Source organism: Poecilia formosa, unplaced genomic scaffold, assembly GCF_000485575.1.
Source record: "Poecilia formosa unplaced genomic scaffold, Poecilia_formosa-5.1.2 Scaffold116, whole genome shotgun sequence".
In the NCBI taxonomy this organism is placed as follows: Eukaryota; Metazoa; Chordata; class Actinopteri; order Cyprinodontiformes; family Poeciliidae; genus Poecilia; species Poecilia formosa.
In genome coordinates, this window is record NW_006800055.1 from 160,930 (window position 1) to 179,854 (window position 18,925).

At 36.4% G+C, this 18,925-nt stretch overlaps 1 protein-coding gene across 7 annotated transcripts in view; it reads right to left on the bottom strand.

Annotated features, from left to right (window-relative positions):
- LOC103143832 (cAMP-specific 3',5'-cyclic phosphodiesterase 4C) overlaps positions 1-18,925 on the bottom strand; it is a 138,402-nt gene that overhangs the window by 5,103 nt on the left and 114,374 nt on the right. For 4 of the 7 annotated variants that reach the window (XM_007560536.2, XM_016675547.1, XM_016675550.1 and 1 more), the window contains 14 exons: positions 17,552-17,743; positions 16,045-16,086; positions 14,145-14,181; positions 12,180-12,253; positions 12,046-12,095; positions 10,921-11,033; positions 7,474-7,567; positions 4,428-4,600; positions 4,252-4,350; positions 3,640-3,804; positions 3,438-3,537; positions 2,637-2,791; positions 1,420-1,542; positions 490-672 (listed from right to left, as the gene is read on the bottom strand). In XM_007560536.2, the coding sequence (XP_007560598.1) occupies positions 490-672; positions 1,420-1,542; positions 2,637-2,791; positions 3,438-3,537; positions 3,640-3,804; positions 4,252-4,350; positions 4,428-4,600; positions 7,474-7,567; positions 10,921-11,033; positions 12,046-12,095; positions 12,180-12,253; positions 14,145-14,181; positions 16,045-16,086; positions 17,552-17,743 (1,600 nt within the window). Of the gene's footprint in view, positions 1-489; positions 673-1,419; positions 1,543-2,636; positions 2,792-3,437; positions 3,538-3,639; positions 3,805-4,251; positions 4,351-4,427; positions 4,601-7,473; positions 7,568-9,276; positions 9,871-10,920; positions 11,034-12,045; positions 12,096-12,179; positions 12,254-14,144; positions 14,182-16,044; positions 16,087-17,551; positions 17,744-18,925 lie in introns of those variants that run through there. The other 3 variants (XM_016675548.1, XM_016675546.1, XM_016675551.1) reach the window with 2 other exon arrangements.

The following is an 18,925-nucleotide window of genomic DNA, read 5'->3' on the forward strand; positions in this document are numbered from 1 at the left end:
TGTCACACACAGAGAGCGTGCTCAATGTTTTATCAGCCGCCATAAAAAGAAGAAGTGCTCGGTGTTTGCTGAAGTAAACATGGATGCTAACGGTGGACCATAGCTTACGATCCTGAAGTTGTTGTCCAACCAGAGCCAGAATATTAACAACTTAATCCTCTTTACAGTCCACCATGGTTGTTGTTATTCTTCCCGCTGTATCAGGATGCAGAACACTGACATTTGTTGAGAATCAGTGACGTTCAGGTAGGATGAATGCGACCTGAACGTTTGAATCGGATACGTGTCGGACATCCAAGTGGCCCGAGTCGCATTTGAAAAGAATCTGATCTGTGTTGTTCAGACTGTCATGAAAAGATCAGATACGGGTCGAATTACCTCAAAACACTGAGTCATTTCGGGCTGCAGTGTGAACGCAGCCTAAGTTTGGACCATTTGTCTTGTAAAAACATGAACTTTTCCACAAGATGATGTGCAGACTTGACTTACTTGGCTCTTCTCTATGGAGGCGTTGTGTTTGTCGCACATAGGACTGATCTCCATCCCCTTATCCCGCTCTCGGTCTCCCTGGGTGAAGAACTCCACCATGATGCGGTCCGTCCATTTCCGATACAGCTCCAGTGGTTTGGTTGGGTTACTTAAGTCAGCACAGTGGACCATGTTCTGTAAAACCTGAAGCAAAAGAAACCCAAAAAACACTTCTGAGCCAGAAGATACGTCAATGAAACAATACATTTTCTATAGTGTTTATGAGCCAAAATAATTGAAAGCACTTCATTCTACAACCAGATCCACTAAAGCACTAACCATAAGCATTAGTTCTGCTAATGCTAAAGTGCTACACCAACGTGATATTTATGGGAAGCTAATGCTAACACGCTAAATTCAACCATGTGTCACAAGCAGAAGATGAGGACGCTTTGAAAACAACTCATATATGAAGAGTTCATCATGTATTTGTGTAATTATCAGTCCTGGTTGTTCATTTAAGTGCTGTATTCTTCTTGTTTTTTGGTGTATACCTGCACACTTGTAAAGTTTAACTTGTTTAACTTGTAATGTTTTTTGTTGTATACTTGTAATTTTCTCAATAAATTTTGCAAGGAGAGGAAGTGGAACTGCAACATAAACAGTCTTCACCCACTTCAAAATAAAAGCATGAATATAACCATCTAACTACTTAAAGGATTCTTAAGTCTAACAAAAACTTCAACACAAATGTCAAACCAAGAGAATTAGTGGTTTAGAATTTATTTGGAAAAATTAATTTAGGGGGAAAAATGTTTTCAAAGTTAGCAAACACGCTGAAGCGTTTCAATCCTTCACATCAGTGTTTCTTTTGAACAACAAACACGCACAATAGTTCTAAAATAAAAATGAAATGTCCGAATTATTTCATATTATTTGGCACTTCATTACCTGGATGCGGTCAGAATAATTGTCTAGCAGCAGGACTCCCAAACTCGTCACTTTCTTGGTCTCCACCATCGTCTTCATGTCTGCCAAGAAGTTCATGTGTTTGGACATGTCTGTGGCCAGAACCTGCACAAAGCCAAGCAGCAGCACAACTCAAATCATCCCACACAGATGAAACCTGTTTAATCACTAAACATCAACCTTCATAAGGTACTAACACATGGAAAGTTGCTGTAGCTCCAAATGTTTGGCCTTTTTTGCAAAACCTACATGCAGTAATCACACAAAGAGATAAACTGAATCTATATGATTATTAGTTTGTTCAGTTAAGAAAAGCAGCAAGACATTTTTTCTGTTTCTGACATGGATTTGCTCCATCTAGCTTCTTCTGGGGAATAATTTTGATAAAAGTCTCAGGTTAAACTGTAAAAGTCGGATTAATGCGACATGACTGTTCTGACTGCAGATGATTTGAAAACTGTTCCAGATTTTGTCCCTCGCATGAAAGTGGCACAAATCTGATTTTTCAGAAGATCAGAATTAGGCCGTTCAGACTGCTTTTAAAAAGTCAAGTATGGGTCACATTTAGGCAAAAAAAAACTTTTTAATTTGGGTCGCATTTGCCTGCTGTGTAAACGAGAAATGAAGTTGAAAGTTTATAATTTATTAGGCTTTGGATCATCTTAAACGATTCTTAAAACTTATTTTTATTTGTTGGCATTAAATAGAGGCCTGATACTATAACTTTTCTGTTGTGATATTTTATTTTTATTTACTTATTATTATTATTATTATTATTATTTTCTCTTTTCATCAACTTATTCTATTGTGCTGTTGTTTTTGTGCAGCATTTTTGTGCAGTTTAACCTGTTTTTAAAAGTGATATCTATATAAATTTTACATTGACATTGACAAACAGACTTTCTCCATTTTCATGTCATCATTTCATACTTTTCTAGAGTTAAATTTTAGAACATTTTTTCCATTTTTGAAAAACACGTTAATCCTAAATTTACAAGAGACATTTTTGAGGTCAGGCTTCAATGACCTCAAAAATGTTTAATTGTCAAAATCTTTCATTTTGACAATGAAACATGGAATTAAATCTAATTCTTTCCTTCTGTTCTCATACTTATTTACACCTGGACATATTTAATGAAATTCCATACTTTCAAATAGTTTTCCAGAGTAGTAAGGACGAAAAGGAGTCCCAGCCTTACCATGTCGATCACCATCTTCCGGAGTGAGTCTTTCTGTTTCTTGCTGAGGTTCTGGAAGATGTCACAGTTCTCCTCTTGCAGCAGCTTGAAGCCGACGGCGAGGTGATGGTTCTCCAGCACAGACGAATCGTTGTACATTAGTGCCAATTCAGAACCTCAAAGAAGGAAGGAGGAAACTGTCACTATCCAACAACAACAGCACTTTAAACATCATTCTACAGAAAACTGGGACATATGCCAGATCCCATAGTAGCCTCTCTTTTGGTTTTGCTCAATAATGAAAGGTTTATGGTGGTTACAATTACATTAAATAAATTACTCCAGACTTAGTATAACTATTTTATTCTAATCATACTTAGTTTTTCTTTGAGTCGGAACCACCTAAACACCTATATAAACTACGCTCTTTGCTTGCTCTTACTGTTTGCTCTTAAAACACTTTTCATTTAAACACACACGTCTATTTTAAAGCTGCTGTATGAACATTTTGTATATAAAAAAACATTTTTTACATATTTGTTAAAACTGTCTCAGCATATCATGACTGTTATGAGATAGATAATCTGTGAAAATATTAATTTCCTCCACCTCCTCCCTGTGCTCGTATTGCTATCTGAAAAAAATGCTCCTGACCAAAAACAACCAATCAGAACCAGGAGGAGTGTGTTAGCGCTGTTAATCAATCTCATAAATGCGCTGCCAAACGTGGTATTGGCAGAGAACCAGCTCAAATTTATGAATGTATACAGGATACATTACATCTGTTATCCCAGCTGAATGCAGAACCAGGAAGTGACATACTTGTGTTTATGAGGAACTGGTTGGTGACGCCTGGGTGGTCAACGTCATGGATGGCGCTTGCAAAAAGAGCGGCCATGATCTCTAGGTCTGTGAACACCGCCTTGGATGAAGAAAGATGTCGAACCAGGGTCACTTTAACGGTACCTCAACCCGAAAACGTAGTGGAAAGAGCGGGCCAAAAAAGAGAAACTACAGCGCTCACCTCTAAAGCAGGAGTGGACAGGAGGACATGGGTGGACTGCACCACATCAGCAGCATGGATGTTGTTGTGATAAGCTACGTCCGCATGGTAGTGGTCCTCTAAAGTCATCATGAAGGTGAGGAAGGTGTCAATTGGCACCTTGAAGGTTTTCAGGAGATCTCGCTCCTTTGAATGGAACAAGCAAATAAAACATCAACTGTCTGCATAAACTCTTTTAATTAAGATAAAATCATCGTTTCAGATCAGAAATTTAAGCTGTCACAGCAAAAAGTGGACAGAACAAAATAAGAGTTAACAGAAATGAAAAACAGAATAAAAAGATGTAGTGTAGAAAAAATGTACACCTGCTAGTTTACAAGCTAAACTAGAGATAAAATTCTGAAAATATTTCTACATACAGACACACAGTACATCTACGTTTACAAACATATACACGCAAACACACACGCACAGACATATGCATGTATATATACAACATATTAATACAGACATCAACAGAAACGTGGTAATTTGACTCAGCACCCATTTTTTGCATTTAAACTTAACATTTTCATTTTCCTTCCATTCTACTATTTGTGTAGGAAACTATTTCTTACAGCAGGATTTTCCTACCTGGAAGATGGAGTACATCATCACCGTCAGAGGGCGATTTCCAGAATATTCTGCTAGTTTGAAAATATCCATACCCCATCGATTAAGGTCCTCAATTTCCTGCGAAGAGCAAAAACATGCAAATTATGCAGAACATTTCTGTGTGTTTCTCTTGGGGTTTCAGTGTGTGATCTTACCTTTGCCAACATGTTCTCATGAGGTGTGTTGACTCCAAAGCGAGGGATGCAAGCAGGCGCTAAGCTTGGGCTTTGTGTGGCCTTTTTCACACCGCTAATCTGTGACATCGGCCTTTTTTTCTTCTCCTTCTCCTTAGTAGGCGGAGACAGGATCTCCAAGTCATGTTGCTTCTCTGCAGCATCAAAAAACACAGAAACAAAACAGACACAAAGTTAAGGCTAGATCCAACAAATGAGCTTTGGAAATGTGTCTGCTCCCAGAACCATTTGCTCCAGGTGGCCAAGCAACCGACAGATTTGACAGGCAGAGCCACAGCGTCTTACTGCAGCTTCAGCAGCTCTAGGTTTGTTTTTAATTTTATTTAACCAACCTGCTCACCTTTTAAACTCATATCTACATTTAATCAGTCTCTGTGTTTGTTCAAAATCATAAAATGGCTATGATACATGCGGAAGAAAACAGCTTTTCATCAGTTTTCTCTAGAAGAAATCAGTTTCCCACCGAAATGAGACAATCCTCAGATGGATCCTGACCAGTGACAGTGACCTTTTTTTTCTGTACCACTGAGATATACAAGGCTTTTTAAAACAAAATTGATTCTTACATGTAAAGCTGAGAGAGAGAGTAATACTTTCAGGTGATAACAGGAAGGCCACTTTTGTATATAAGGGCAGAACATGCAAACTCAACACAGAAATGCCGCAGCATTGATTTAAACTCAAAACGTCCTGAGTTTTACGATGAAGCAGTGCATTGATGTCCCTCCAAAAACAAACCTTCTTTGGTGTGAATGCTGTTACTGAGAGAAGAATACGCAAAAGCAGCTAATTTCATAATCAAGGAGGTATAAAGTAGATATCAAAGCACTTAAAAGAAAACTGTATTATTAATTTAGGCGGCAAGAGAGCAGAGTTTTTAAGTGGCAACAGGAAGGTTGCTCTGTCTTGTCTTTCTGAGCTTTCAGCTTGTTTCAGTCAAGGAACATGGTGGATATAAACCATGTTAACCTTAGTAGTAACATTAGTGATAATATAAGTGATAGTAGTCTGGTCAATTTTGAATAAAACATGCTAAAGATTAGATAGCTTAGAATGTCAACTAGTCTTCTTCTATTTTAAAATATTAAAACTGTATTTTGTGGTGTCTGTACTCTCACGTATGCCACAACATCACCTCTACTCTTAATTTAGCTAATTAATTATAGCAGATAGGCTAAAATAAAAGGATCTTAGTTGTTCGAATTTAGTTCTTAAAAATAAGAATTAGATATAAAAATATGTTCATCAGACAAATATTTACAAAAACTAGAGAAAATTGACCACAGCATTCAGATTCTAGTTTTCATCTTTCAGAATATGTTTCTATGACGGATGTGCATGCATGTTGGCATCTTTTCAGCATAACACAGAACAATGACCTTGTGAACAACTCGCGTTGCATCAGAGGCAAAATAAACACCAACTTCAGGAGTGCAGAAAAGCTGGAGAAAATGTTGCATGTCCTGTTTCTGAGGACTGAGTCACAGAAAGCAGAAACATTGGTTGTTTTAATCCAAATTACAAAAAGCTTCTCATGTTTTCCAAAATGGAAAAGGACTCATAAAAAAAGTGGATTTTATAACAAAAAATCTGCATAAGGTCTTGTACCGACACAGCAGACATGATCTCCATACCATTAGATGAGAAAAGGTGCTGTCCCAACAGACACGCTCGCGTTAAAATGACTCATCCATTTTTGTACAAACCAAAAGCGATCCTCCTGCTTTGACTTCTTTACCTCACATTTGCGTGTTATCCTTTGTATCTTCCAGCTGTAATTGGTTTCATTAGCCTTGCAGCAGCGGCTGCCCGACACAGGCGCACACGCCAGCGTTCAGACGCATCACCAATCCTAACAACATCCTCACAGGAGGCACCGTCTGGCCTCTCTCACCTCTCTCACAGTGCCTCCTCTTCCTCACGCCCAGAGCCACAGGGTTCATCTCCAAACGCGGCCAGGCTTGAGGCTTTCATCTCACAACGGAGCCGGACTGATGGCTCCATCCTCGTTTGGCTGGACCATCCTGCCAGAGGCGCTGCCGAAGACTGAGCCTGCTATTGATGCAACACGCCGTCGGATAATACTCAACCTAGTTGCCACGACAACGCCACACAATGTGTCCGGGAATGCTGTCTGTTGCCGCACCTCCTCCTGCTTCAGAGACGGAAAAATCCTCACCTTCCCAATCTGTCCTCTCCTTCAGAAAAATGCTCTTTTCGACGCCTCATTTCGACAAAAATATTTGTTCCTTCTTCTTTATGTACATTTTGTTTCCCTTTCCAAAACCCTCTTTTTATTTTCTATAAATTTCCTCCTCTTTATCCATATTTAATTGTTCCCTTTTCTTTTTTTATCATTTCAATATTTTATCCTTTTTTACTAATTTCTAAGCAGTTTTTTTCTAAATATGACTCAAGGCTTTTGCCTCCAAACACATCAAATAAAGCCCAAGAAAACACAACTCATTATATTCTGCAATGTTTTTTTATCTACCATATCATGTTGCACAACTCAGCAAATGTATATTGCACAAACAGTGCCTTGTGAAAGTATTCAGTTTCAGTTTATGTTGTCCTATTACATAAAATTTGAATAAAATACATTTAATTTACATGACAAAACACGGAAAAGGCTTTTAAGATGTTTGCAAAGGATGCTATCCTGGACAATCAACACAGTTGATAAAAATTATATTTTTTCTAAGATCTAATCAGCTAATAATCCTTTTATTAATTCATCATTCAAATTTAAGAAAAATGCATGCAGTTGTGTCTATTTTAAGGATGAGTTGCACCACAGATGCAGCACAATCACGTTCTCATAATCTCCTCTCACAGATTTTAATATATTTGTCTCTGGTGTTAATAGCAGTCTACCAGCATTTTAATTTTGTGTCGGAATCACCTCTTCTTGACAAATAAAACACTCATTTGTCACTACAAAAATTACTAGTCGCCTATGTCTCTGAGTTCGATTTAAAACTCTGTTATCATGTGACAAACTTACCGAGGAAAGTGCTGGCGATGAACTCTGACACCTGGTTCCCTGAGCGACTCGTCTCTGACAGCTGCGTCAGCTCACGGTTCAGCATCCTCTTAAACTGTTAAAAACAAAAAAATAAAAAAATGAGTGGGTAGCCTAAAAAAACACATTGACTAAAACTAGTACAGAAATTGACCAAATATGGTAAAATTTGCTAGCCCGCTAACATTAGCTAACAAGCTATGGTTAGGATGTTGACTAGTAGCTACTACAAGCAAGTTATCTAATTTTAATCTACCGTACTTCACCTGCAAAGCTAAAATGAGAAAAAAATGCTGATGTTAGCATGTTGGCTAACACTAGTAAATTATCGAACATTATCTTACTTCATATGCTATGCCAAAGGAGCTAATGTGTTATTGTTACCATGTTAGCTAGCATTACCTAAAATTAATTTTAATATACTGCTGGCTAACATGCTAACATAATGTTAGCATGTTGGCTAACACTTGTAAATTATCGAACATTATCTTACTTCATATGCTATGCCAAAGGAGCTAATGTGTTATTGTTACCATGTTAGCTAACATTACCTAAAATTAATTTTAATATACTGCTGGCTAATATGCTGTGATTAGGAATGTTGTAATTCCTTAAGTTACATCATTAGCTTTTAAGAATCCCCACGGATGTTTTACAGGTGAAACATTTTTATTGGCAATAATGTCTGAATGATTTTTTTTCTTCAATAGTTTCTGTGGCAGGAACTCAGGTACCTGTGGTAAATTTGGTGACACAACAAACAATAATATAAATCATTTATTTAATATCTTCATCAGCCAAAGTCGTTTACAATAAGCAGGATGTGACTGCTTATTGTCACATTCTGACAATAAGAATGGGCAAAATCAATCTGTACAGTCATACTCATTATAATATACATCTTTTGAAAATAACTTTTAGCCAGGTATTAAACATACTTTTTACAAATCCCACATTCTGATTCTAAAAATGGCTTTTTTATTGGTCTGAAGTAATATTGTAACTTTAAATGTCGTATTTTTATTAGCTTTAAGTGAAAAACATCCATCTGTGATAAAGTTCCTAAAATAGCTGAACTTTTCAATAATATTCAGATTTATTGAATGAGTTTGAAAGCAATATGCCCCAAATCATAATGCTGAATGCAATGCAGATATTTGCAGCATTTGTAGTTGAAAGGATATGAATGTTTTTCCTTTGAATTAAGGTTTTTAAAGAGCTTTTCTGAGTCTGATTATGTTTATCATGCAGAAACAATCATGTATTACCTTTGTCATTACTGTAGTCACTGTATATTTTAAACATTCTGCTCTGTATTCAGTTACAACGCAAAAGAAGAAGAAGTTAAACGGTGATGTTGTTCCTGCCAGGAAGTTTTTTGGGAAGCAATAATGTTCAGTGTGTCTTCATGAATTTATCTCCGTGGCGATGTCCACACTGATTATGTAACGGCTTCAGCACGTGGTGACTGAGGGAGGAGGCAAACGGTCGGGATGCTGAGGCGAGTGACACAAATACGGGTGTGTCCAAAAACATCCTAAAGGTGACAGACCTATATTACTTCCTCTGCCGTGACTTTTCCTGAACTTACAAGCACAAAAACACAGAATCTATTGCATGCAACATGCTCATTAGGAATACTTATTCAGCTTTCCACAATGCATCTGCATCAGCCTGTTTGTAGGTCCAGTTCTGAAAAGATCTGACAGCCTCACTCAACATTATGTCTAAGATCCCCCCTCAGCCTCACCTCTGCAAAGCCTGAACCACTTCCCTGTCACTCACCTGTCTGAGTCTCCAGCACAGACAAACCCAAACTGCCAGCAGAAGCATGTCAGCCAACGCATGCTGCGCTCAGTTGCAGTACAAATCCGAGTTTTTCCTGTTACCAATCAACTGTTACCAAGCAATGTAAATAAGATTTTATGATGTAGAAAATATGGCAAATGTCCTGCAGCATGGAGTGCCTGATGGTAAAAAAGGAATCCATATACAAGTCCTAGTTGCCACAGTCCCGGCGCTGATCAGGTCGGGGCATACAGGGATGGGATGGAGAGATCTCCAGCATCAGGAGCGATAGGGAGGATGTTGACTGCAGCGTCCTATCCAGCTACGGCTGCACACTGTCAATGAGAAAGAGGGACGAAGGGAGTTTCTGCGAGGAACTCTCCTCTCAGTCCTGCATGCAGCATCCAGCCCCCTGCCTCCCTCCGACCAATCATATTCGACTGGCTTCAGAGGCTGGGTGGAAAGCTGAGAGCTGATTTGGCCGACGGTGTGACAGAGAAACCACACAGAGCGGAGAAACAGAAAGGAGTGATGCTAATTGACTCTTCTAGAGGGGGGATGTGATAAAACCCTGGTGTGTCTTTTCATAATACATACTTTGTTCATATGGGGTCTTAATGTCACCTTTTTAAGCAATATTAATAAGATTTTATGCTGCAGAAAATATGACAAATTAATTATTTAAAGCTGCAGGAGGTAACTTTTATTTAAATACATTTTTCACATACAGTTCTGGAAAAATTGAGAGCCCACTGCACTGAACCCCATTGAAAACCTCCTGGTTTTTCCACCAAATATTGATTTTTGAAATCTTCCTGAGTTAAAACATTAGTATTATTGTTTCCAAATGAATATGAACTTGTTTTCTTTGCATTATTTGAGCTCTGAAAGCACTGCATCTTTTTTGTTATTTTGACCATTTCTAATTTATTGCAAATGAATACAAAATGTTTTGCTTGTAATTGCGCAGACATGTTGTCAGTAGTTCATAGAATAAAAGGACAATGTTCAATTTACTCAAACATATACATATAAAAAGTTAAATCAGAGAAACTGATCATTTTAAGTGGTCTCTTAGTTTTTTCCAGAGATGTATGTTGAAACTGGCATTGCCATGACAGCACAGTATGAAAGATGTCTGCTCCCAGTGCTTCCAGTTTTAACTAGAAACAACCAATAAGAGCAAGGAGGCGGGTCTTATTGCTGTCAATCAATATTGCAGTTTTCCTGGAATTGTAGGTTATTTCTCAGCTATTAGCACATTTAGCAGCATGTGCACAAGTTTGATTGACAGCACTAAGACCCTCCTCTTGGCTCTGATTAGTTGTTGTGGTTTGGGAACCGTGCATTTCTGTAGACAACATTATTAGCTCAGGCAGGAGATGGAGGAGCTTGATTTTTTCATCTATTATTTGTCTCATACTGTCACAAAATGGTGACAGTATGAGACAAATAAGTAAAAAACATATTTTTTTAAAAATAAAAGTTGCATACTGCAGCTATAAGGACAAATCATGCTTTTAAAAACCTGATGAATATAACATTAATGAGCCAAACAATGCATAAGCAGATCCTGTAAGATGTTTAGGAACAGCTGTAGCTGCGTTGTGCTGCGTGGCGGCGAACAGGAAGTCCATTTACCTTATTGGACGCCATTTCGCTGACTGAGTGTCTCGTCTGCAGCGTCTCCAGCTGGTCCAGACACCAGTCCAGCTCTTCCAGAGTCTCCATCGTGAGCTTCTGATAGGGCTCTTCTGAAAGGTCAAGAAAAACACGTGTTTCAAGAAAAAGGTGGGCAGAGGAAGATTTACCTCCTGAATGAAACGAGTTCCAGTTTCAAGGATTATCAGGATATAATTTCCAACTTTATAACAAAAATTTAATTAAAACTTCTCTTTTGAATAATCCACCGATTGTTTATCTCAGAAAGGGAAAACACAAAATTTATCTTGAACCTGTCCCAAGTTTAATTCAATAAACTCATTGCAAATGTCTAAAAAAAAAAGAAGCTTAAATTGTTTTCTCAATTGTTGACTTTATGGTGTCTTTTATGAATTTGTATTTTTTGCTTTTATGATGCAAAGCACTTTGAACTGACTTCTTACTGAAATGTGCTATACAAATAAACTTAATCGATTGATTACACTTTTTTTTTTAGAAATGTTTTAATCGTTACCTTTATTTTTACAGAAAAACATTCGAAAACATAAACAATAAAACAGAAAACATTAAATGTAAGATGTGAAAGTCAATATGTATCACATGTTTTGCTCAGATTTTAATTTGGGCAAAAAACACCATACAACTTTGTGCATCAGTAGTGAAATAATACATTTTATAACATTTTTGAGCCACAAAACTTAAAAGTAAAGAAAACATGAAAGACAGATAAGTCCCAATCAACATTTCCAGTGTTTTTAAAACAGGTAAGACATTTTAAATGGCAATTTTCTCAAACAAAACTAGAATTAAGATTCATCCAAACTAAAACCATCCAAAGATCTTTTGAACTTGGAATATGCCATCAAGACAAGAGACTGTATTTATGTAAGCTTTTGACTAGAGTTATTAGGAAGATTGTTTGATAAAAATGAGTGAAAGTTATTTTTAAATTATCATTCCCATTCTTTAAAAATATAATCAAAAATTATAAATTCTGCCAGGGTATGCAAACTTAAGAGCTACAAGCCTAAACACAGTTGAAAAGAGAAAGTTGTAATAAAACCAAAATACTTAAATCTTCGTAGACCCCCATCATGAACTGACCTGAGAGACACGGTTTGCACAGCGGCGGCTGACTGGCACTCGATGGTCGTCTGGAGCAGGAAACAGGTCAAGTTTTGGTCAAATTAACAAAACCATCCAGCAGTTTGTCGTTCGGACCTTAACTCTGCTCTTACTTGTTCACCACACGATCTTGGAGATGTGTCAGAGCAGCAACGTTACTTCTTACAGTTCGCAGACTGGCCAGAACCTGCAGAAAGCAAAGAAAGCTTCTTAAAGGAATGTTACGCGATTTTTTAAAGACGTGATACAACCACAAGTTATCAGTTAACAGCTTATCAGCTTATCAGAGCAGAAACAAATTTTTCTCCAAACTTTTGCAGTTGTTTGTGCAAATGTGATCGTATGATACTTTAAATTAATTAGTTTGTGCTGGAAGATTATTTAAAAAGAAATTTATAGATATTTTGCTGGAAATTGCAATAGATAACAGTTCTTAGAGGACGAACAAACATATATGGGAAAATTAGTTATCATAACTTCTCAGTGTTTAGCCTTTTTCTGCACAAATTTACTTTTCCAAACTCACTTTTGTGCATTTGTCCTCTTAATTTGGCAAATGTTTCAAAACAGTTTTACTCTATTAATATTGATTGCATGTGTCATGCATCCCCACAGGACAATGATGCCTCCACCATGTTTCTTTTACTTTTTTTTCTCCTATATTGCTATTCTTTCAACCAGCTAACCTGCAGTGCAAATAAAGAGGTGGGGTAGGGGCAAGGGTGCATTATTCTGCTGGAGAAAACTCTGAACATCCTGCTATTTTCTCTGAATATGTTAAATTGTAGGAACAGTGAATAAAAGGTGTAGAAGTTTTGATATCTTAGCTTGATGTTAGCAACCGGCTCTTCTCTATTTAGATTTATCAGACATTATCTTTAGGATTTAAATATCGCTAGTATTTTTACAGACAAATCATCTAATCTGAATCCTCCAAATGTCAAAAAGGAAATTGGTTTTAACATATTAAACAACAAATGCACAACTCAATGTAGATTTTGGGTCTAAAGCTGCAAAAATCACCTTCAAACTCAACATAAATGAGTGTGTAGATGTTTATAGGGGAAAGAAAAAATGCATTTTGTGTTTCCTGCAGGTGAACCCAGAGTAAATTAATGGAAAATCCCTTGTACACAGAATGCTCAGGAGATAGTCAGAACAAGCTGTGCAGTACAAAGAGAATGTGTGTGGGTGTTTTCTGTGAAAAATGAACCATCTCTTATTTCTCAGACTGATGAGTAACCGCCAACATCACGTCGATTATATGGACAGAATTACAACCTTTTTCCAATATGAATTTAAATAAAACTGCTAAATAATTTTCAACTACCTCAGAAACACAGTTCAGCAGAAAATGGCACAATAAGCATTAAACATTTTTCTTAGCCATGTAGATTTTATTGTGTTATGAGAACACAATAAAATCTAAACATAATTAACCTAAAAGTTTCCTAATATTTGATGCTTTGTTGTGCATACAATGTCGGTAAAACAGTCCCTCAAATTTTTAATTGGTAAAATTTCAAGCAAAAATTGTATAAATAAATAAATAAATAAATAAATAAAAAGGATTTAAGTGACTGCTACCTCCCACCTGCAGGTGGCAGTATTTCTAACTTTAGCTAAACTGCTGCCTTATCCCCGCTTTATGTCAAGTTATACTTGACCTAAGTATACCAAGTTATACTCTGATCGATACGGAGAGTAATGAAACGCCACATTATTGACATAAATAAGTGGATTATATCCATGTCTGCAGATATCAAGCTAATTAAGATCATTAAGTACTATTTAATCTGTTTGCTTGTTATTTTTTTCTCAACTTTTTTGCTCCATTGTGAAAATTTTGGAAGGTATTCAATGAGGAAAAAATATATAGCACCACATGACCAGTGATTTTGGTGGCAAAAACCCCTAAAGGGACTCGTAAATAACGCTTTTGTGGTTCCACTAAAGGCTTAACTGACACATCTATCAATAATCGTCTTTTCTAGAGTTGATTAATGTTAGATGTCCTACATTTCTTGATCAAATATGATGAAAATCAACTTTAAATGATAAGTAATAATGGGACTAACCTGTGCAAATGGAGTCACTATCATGTCTTCTCCATGCCTGAAACATCACACACAAACATCTGGTAAAAAGGTCATGTAAAACGAAAACCATACGAACCAAAATTCTCAAAGACAAATAGACAAAAAGACAGTACATGAGGATATTGGAGGAAAGTTGCGGTTTGCTGAAAACATGTTTGCTCTGAGCTAAACACTGGGTAAAGGGAAAGGTATTATTTACATAAATGCAGTTCATCTCAACAGCTGGTGAAGCTTTAAAGGGGATGAAGTCCTAAAATTACCTTGACTAAATGTCTGGATATGTGTCAGTGAAAATCCAGAGTCTGACCTGTGTTTCTTTCAGCTCAAAAAACACACAAGGCCTCGGAAACAGGTTTGTATTTAGAACAGAGAGCAGGCGAGGAGCAGTGTTCATGCTCTGAGTGCTGTGTGAAAAGGTGCCACAGCATGCACCGTAAAGGGAAAGTTCTGGCATTTTCTGAAGCAGGGCTTTCAGGTAATGGATAAAAAATATCTTCCCTGCAGTTCCTACGCATCTTTGCTCTCATGAAAATACTAAAGACCTCAAATACAATCTGCAGAAGCAAAAGTGTCTGATGCACAACTTCTCCTAAAAGTCTTCACACCCTTTGGATTTGTTCACATCTTGTTCCGATGCGACCAGAAGCTACGGTATGTTTTATTCTGATTTTATGCAACAGTGCATAACTGTGAAAAGCAACAAAAATACAGAATGTATTTTTTACTCTCATACCCCTAAAGAAAATCCAGAGGAACAGATTCTCTTTAGCAGTAACCTGATTCAAATAGTAGCTTTAAGTTAAATAAATGCCTTGATAAAGTAATTTATGTGCCAAATATTCCACCCAAAAGAATAAAAATAACTTTCCCGACTGATTTTATTGTGAAGTGTAACAATGTGTAATATGTTTGTCATTTTCATTTAAGATCATCACTGAAACAAAAAAAAAAGTATGGTTTAATAAAAGAAGGTAAAATAGATTAAAAAAAATTACTAAATGCAAAATATAGGAAAAAAAATTGAATAAAATGTGACAGTGAATAGAGAAATCATATCAAATATGAAAAAAAAAAAATTAAAAAACTATTAAAACCAAAAGATTGGAAATAAAATGGAATATTAAATAACAGTGATATTGTTAAATTAACACTGTTGAATATGATAAACAATTTTAATTCATGTTTCACTGTATAATCAAACAAGATGAAGAAGTCGTTTTTGATGCAACTACTGACATTTTAATTGCTTCATAAGGTAATTCATTTATTTATATTACTACTATATTTTACTGTCAGTTTTGGCAAGATCCAGCTTCCATACAGAACTGGTGAACAAAAGATTTGCAGCTGAAATTGCAGTGAAATTTCAGCTTGGCCAAATAACTCTCAAAGTTAATTCTGGTTAACTCTGATATAAATCTCAAATTAGCAAATAGGTGATTTCTGAGGTGAGAAATAAAAACTGAAATAAAATCTATAATTTTATTACCATTTCACAGTTGTGCACTACTTTGTGTTTGGTTGCATTGCACCAACTTTAGAGTCTTTTGGAAAGCTGCGTCTTCTCTGCAGGTGAGATATTTACTTTTTTTTAACAGAACTCTACTTCAAAGAGTTGAACTTTCCCTTTAAGCACCTTCATACATCATGCTGCTGGGAAAATTAAGCCAATCTGTGCATCACGTTTTAGCAAACATTCCTGAAATCAGTGCCAAATTCATTCTCCAAACAAAAAATGAAATATGGGTGATTTCATTTCTGTTGAATGCTTGCTAGGACTTCAAGGAGGTGTGGCAGCAGAAGGATCAGGGTACATGAGGAAGCCCAAAGGGGACAGACAGGAAAGCAAAAACACAGGAATCTTCACACGTTGTCTCACCGAGGTAGCCAATTAACTTCCCAATGCTTCAATCCTTCCTCCCTTCAAAAAAAAGGAGCAACAGCTATTGGTGGTCGGGACCCTATTCATACAGTAAGCAGCTCTAAACAAACTTTAGCTGCACAGAGAAATCTTTGTGTGAACAAATGAACATAAACTAAGCACAAAACTTTAATCTTCTGGAAGTTGAATCTTCAGTTGTCTTCCTAAAAAAATGCAAAATAAAACCTAAAAGCAAAACATTTAAATGAGACTAAAATGTAGAGATGCAGGTTTGATGAAAGCTTTTAATAAAGTCTGATTTGCAGATTCAGTTTTTAGCATAAAAACTTTCCTGCAGGTTCATATTCAGCTGTGGAAAAAACAAAGAGCCCACTGCACTGAACCCCATTGAAAACCTCCTGGTTATTCCACCAAATATTGATTTCTGAGTGAAAACATTCGTATTGTTGTTTCTAAATTACAACATTTTTGCTTGGAATTTCAGAGACATGTTGTCAGTAGTTCATAGAATAAAAGAACAATGTTCATTTTACTCAAACATAAACCTATAAAAAGTAAAATAAGAGAGAATGTTCATTTTAAGTGTCTCTAAATTTTTTCCAGAGCTGTATGTAGAAACTGACACTGTATCATGACGGGACAGTATGAGAGCAATAAACTCCTCTGTCTTCTCCCAATTCTAACTGGAAACAACCAATCAGAGCCAGGAGGCGGGTCTCATCGCTGTCAATCACGCTTTTGTACACAACACTGTGGCAACATTGCAGCTTCTTCCTGTCTGCCAGGAATGCTCAGGCTAATAAGCATAATCACTGGTGATGGCGGATAAACAGTTTTCCTGGAACTGTAGGTTATTTTTCAGCTATTAGCACATTTAGCAGCGCATACATGAGTTTGATTGACACCACTAAGACCCTCTTCCTGGCTATGATTGGTTGTTTTTGGTTGGGAACTGTGCATTTCTGCAGACGGCAGATAATTTTTAGTGGTCTCTTAGTTTTTCAGAGAGTTGTATATAGTTTGGTATCCAGCAGAAAAGGAAGAGTAACATAAAACTTTGGTCCTGTTTCGGTTTTTATTCAAATTCAAAAAAGTGGTTGACATTTTCACAGAACCAAAAAAAACATATTTCAGTATTTGACCTCATAGTCCTCAATCATATCTGACTGACTGATCAGTTCATCTCGACTTAAATGATCTATAAATACCGTAGTAACGCTGATGCTGCCCATTTGAACCTAACGGATATTAACTGATTTATAAATGTGTTATAATTAGGATTAGTGATGTGTCCAGAACTACATGAAGCCTCTGAAGACCAATTAGTTTTTTTTTTCTTATTCTTGAGATTACTGTTTTCAAAAGACTCAACTAAAGGTGTCTTATTAATTTGTCGTACATCCTCTTTTAGGCCTTTATGACGACAAACTAAAGGAAAATAAGACGTAGCCAGTTCAAATAAAGCACAGTTAGAATAACGCAGCATGTTTATTTATTTACTTACAGATCGCTGGCAGTGGACGAGTTGCGAGACATAGTTTTGGGCGACAGGTCGAAGTCTGAGTCGGAGCGGTAGAGGAAAGACTCCCGGCGCTGACTGTGAGGGAAGTTGCCCTGAAGTACCAGACCGGATCCCGGGCTCGTCTGAGAGTCCAGTGGACTGCGACCCACCGACAGGCCATTCTCCACATCAAAACTGCAAAAGGAGAACAAAATACCCAACAAGAGTTACAACACAGTCTGATTTTTCATGGATTTTTAAAAATTTTAACGAAATTATGCCAAGTTAAACTTCATATTGGGTCAAGATTGCACCCATTTGGATAAATGTGTGGAAATGCTGAAAATCTACAAGTGAACTTTCAGCTGAAAAGATTAAAGTCAGACATGGAGAAATAATGGAAATAAATTATAGGTTTCCTTACTGATTAGAAAACTCAAACCTTCAATTTCCAACTATAACAAGTTAATAAAGTGGAAAAGTTTAAACAATAAAAAGGTCATGTGGTGTGAATATTATTGTTGATTACTTTGGTAAATTTGCAGAAAATCAGTAAATCAAACTATTTACTGTTTTAAAACAACTTATCCGACACTGTAAAACATTTGAGCTTCATTTAGTTGTGTCTACTATCTTCTACTGTTTAAGTCAAATAAATTTAGTCAGTTTTAGATTTTGAACCTAAATGTGAGTTTGTGAAAGATAAAGTTACAGTAATAAGTTGTTTTAACTTTTTATAAATTTTGTCAGACCTCTGAAAGTTGAATAAACTAGAGATTTTAGGTCAGCACTTCAAAAAACTGAGAGAAGAAAAAGACAGGAGTGGGAACTATTTCCCAGAATGCTTTGCGGCTTGTTTTTGTATCCTGAGGTGGAAGTGCGTTACATTGATCTGAGTGTTGTGTTATTAAGGAAAATGTTTATTTTTATGTCCTGTTCACACTAAATGTCCATTAATTCATTATCAGATCAGAAATTTAGTTCATGCAACTTGAAGCAAGAATTTAAATTATTCTAAAGTAAAATAAGTAGATATTTTTATAATTGTGTTATTGTTATTGTGAGTAAAATAACAGAAATAGCTCGTTAACTGGTGAGGGCTTTTTTTTTCTTCCATATTGTGAAATTATTATTTGGTTTAAATTGCAGCATTAAGTTAAAACTCACAATTCAAGATTAATGAAGTTAAAAAACAATGTTTAGACAACTTGTCTCTTGCTGTTAGATCGACTTCATGAACTTTAATTTCTGAGTTAAAACCAAAGCAATTTTCTTGTCGACTTAAATTGTATTTTCAAGGCAGCAGGTGGATTTTCATGTTCAAGTTAAACCACCTTCAGATGTTTTACAGTGTATTAGCACAGTTTTGATGCCCAG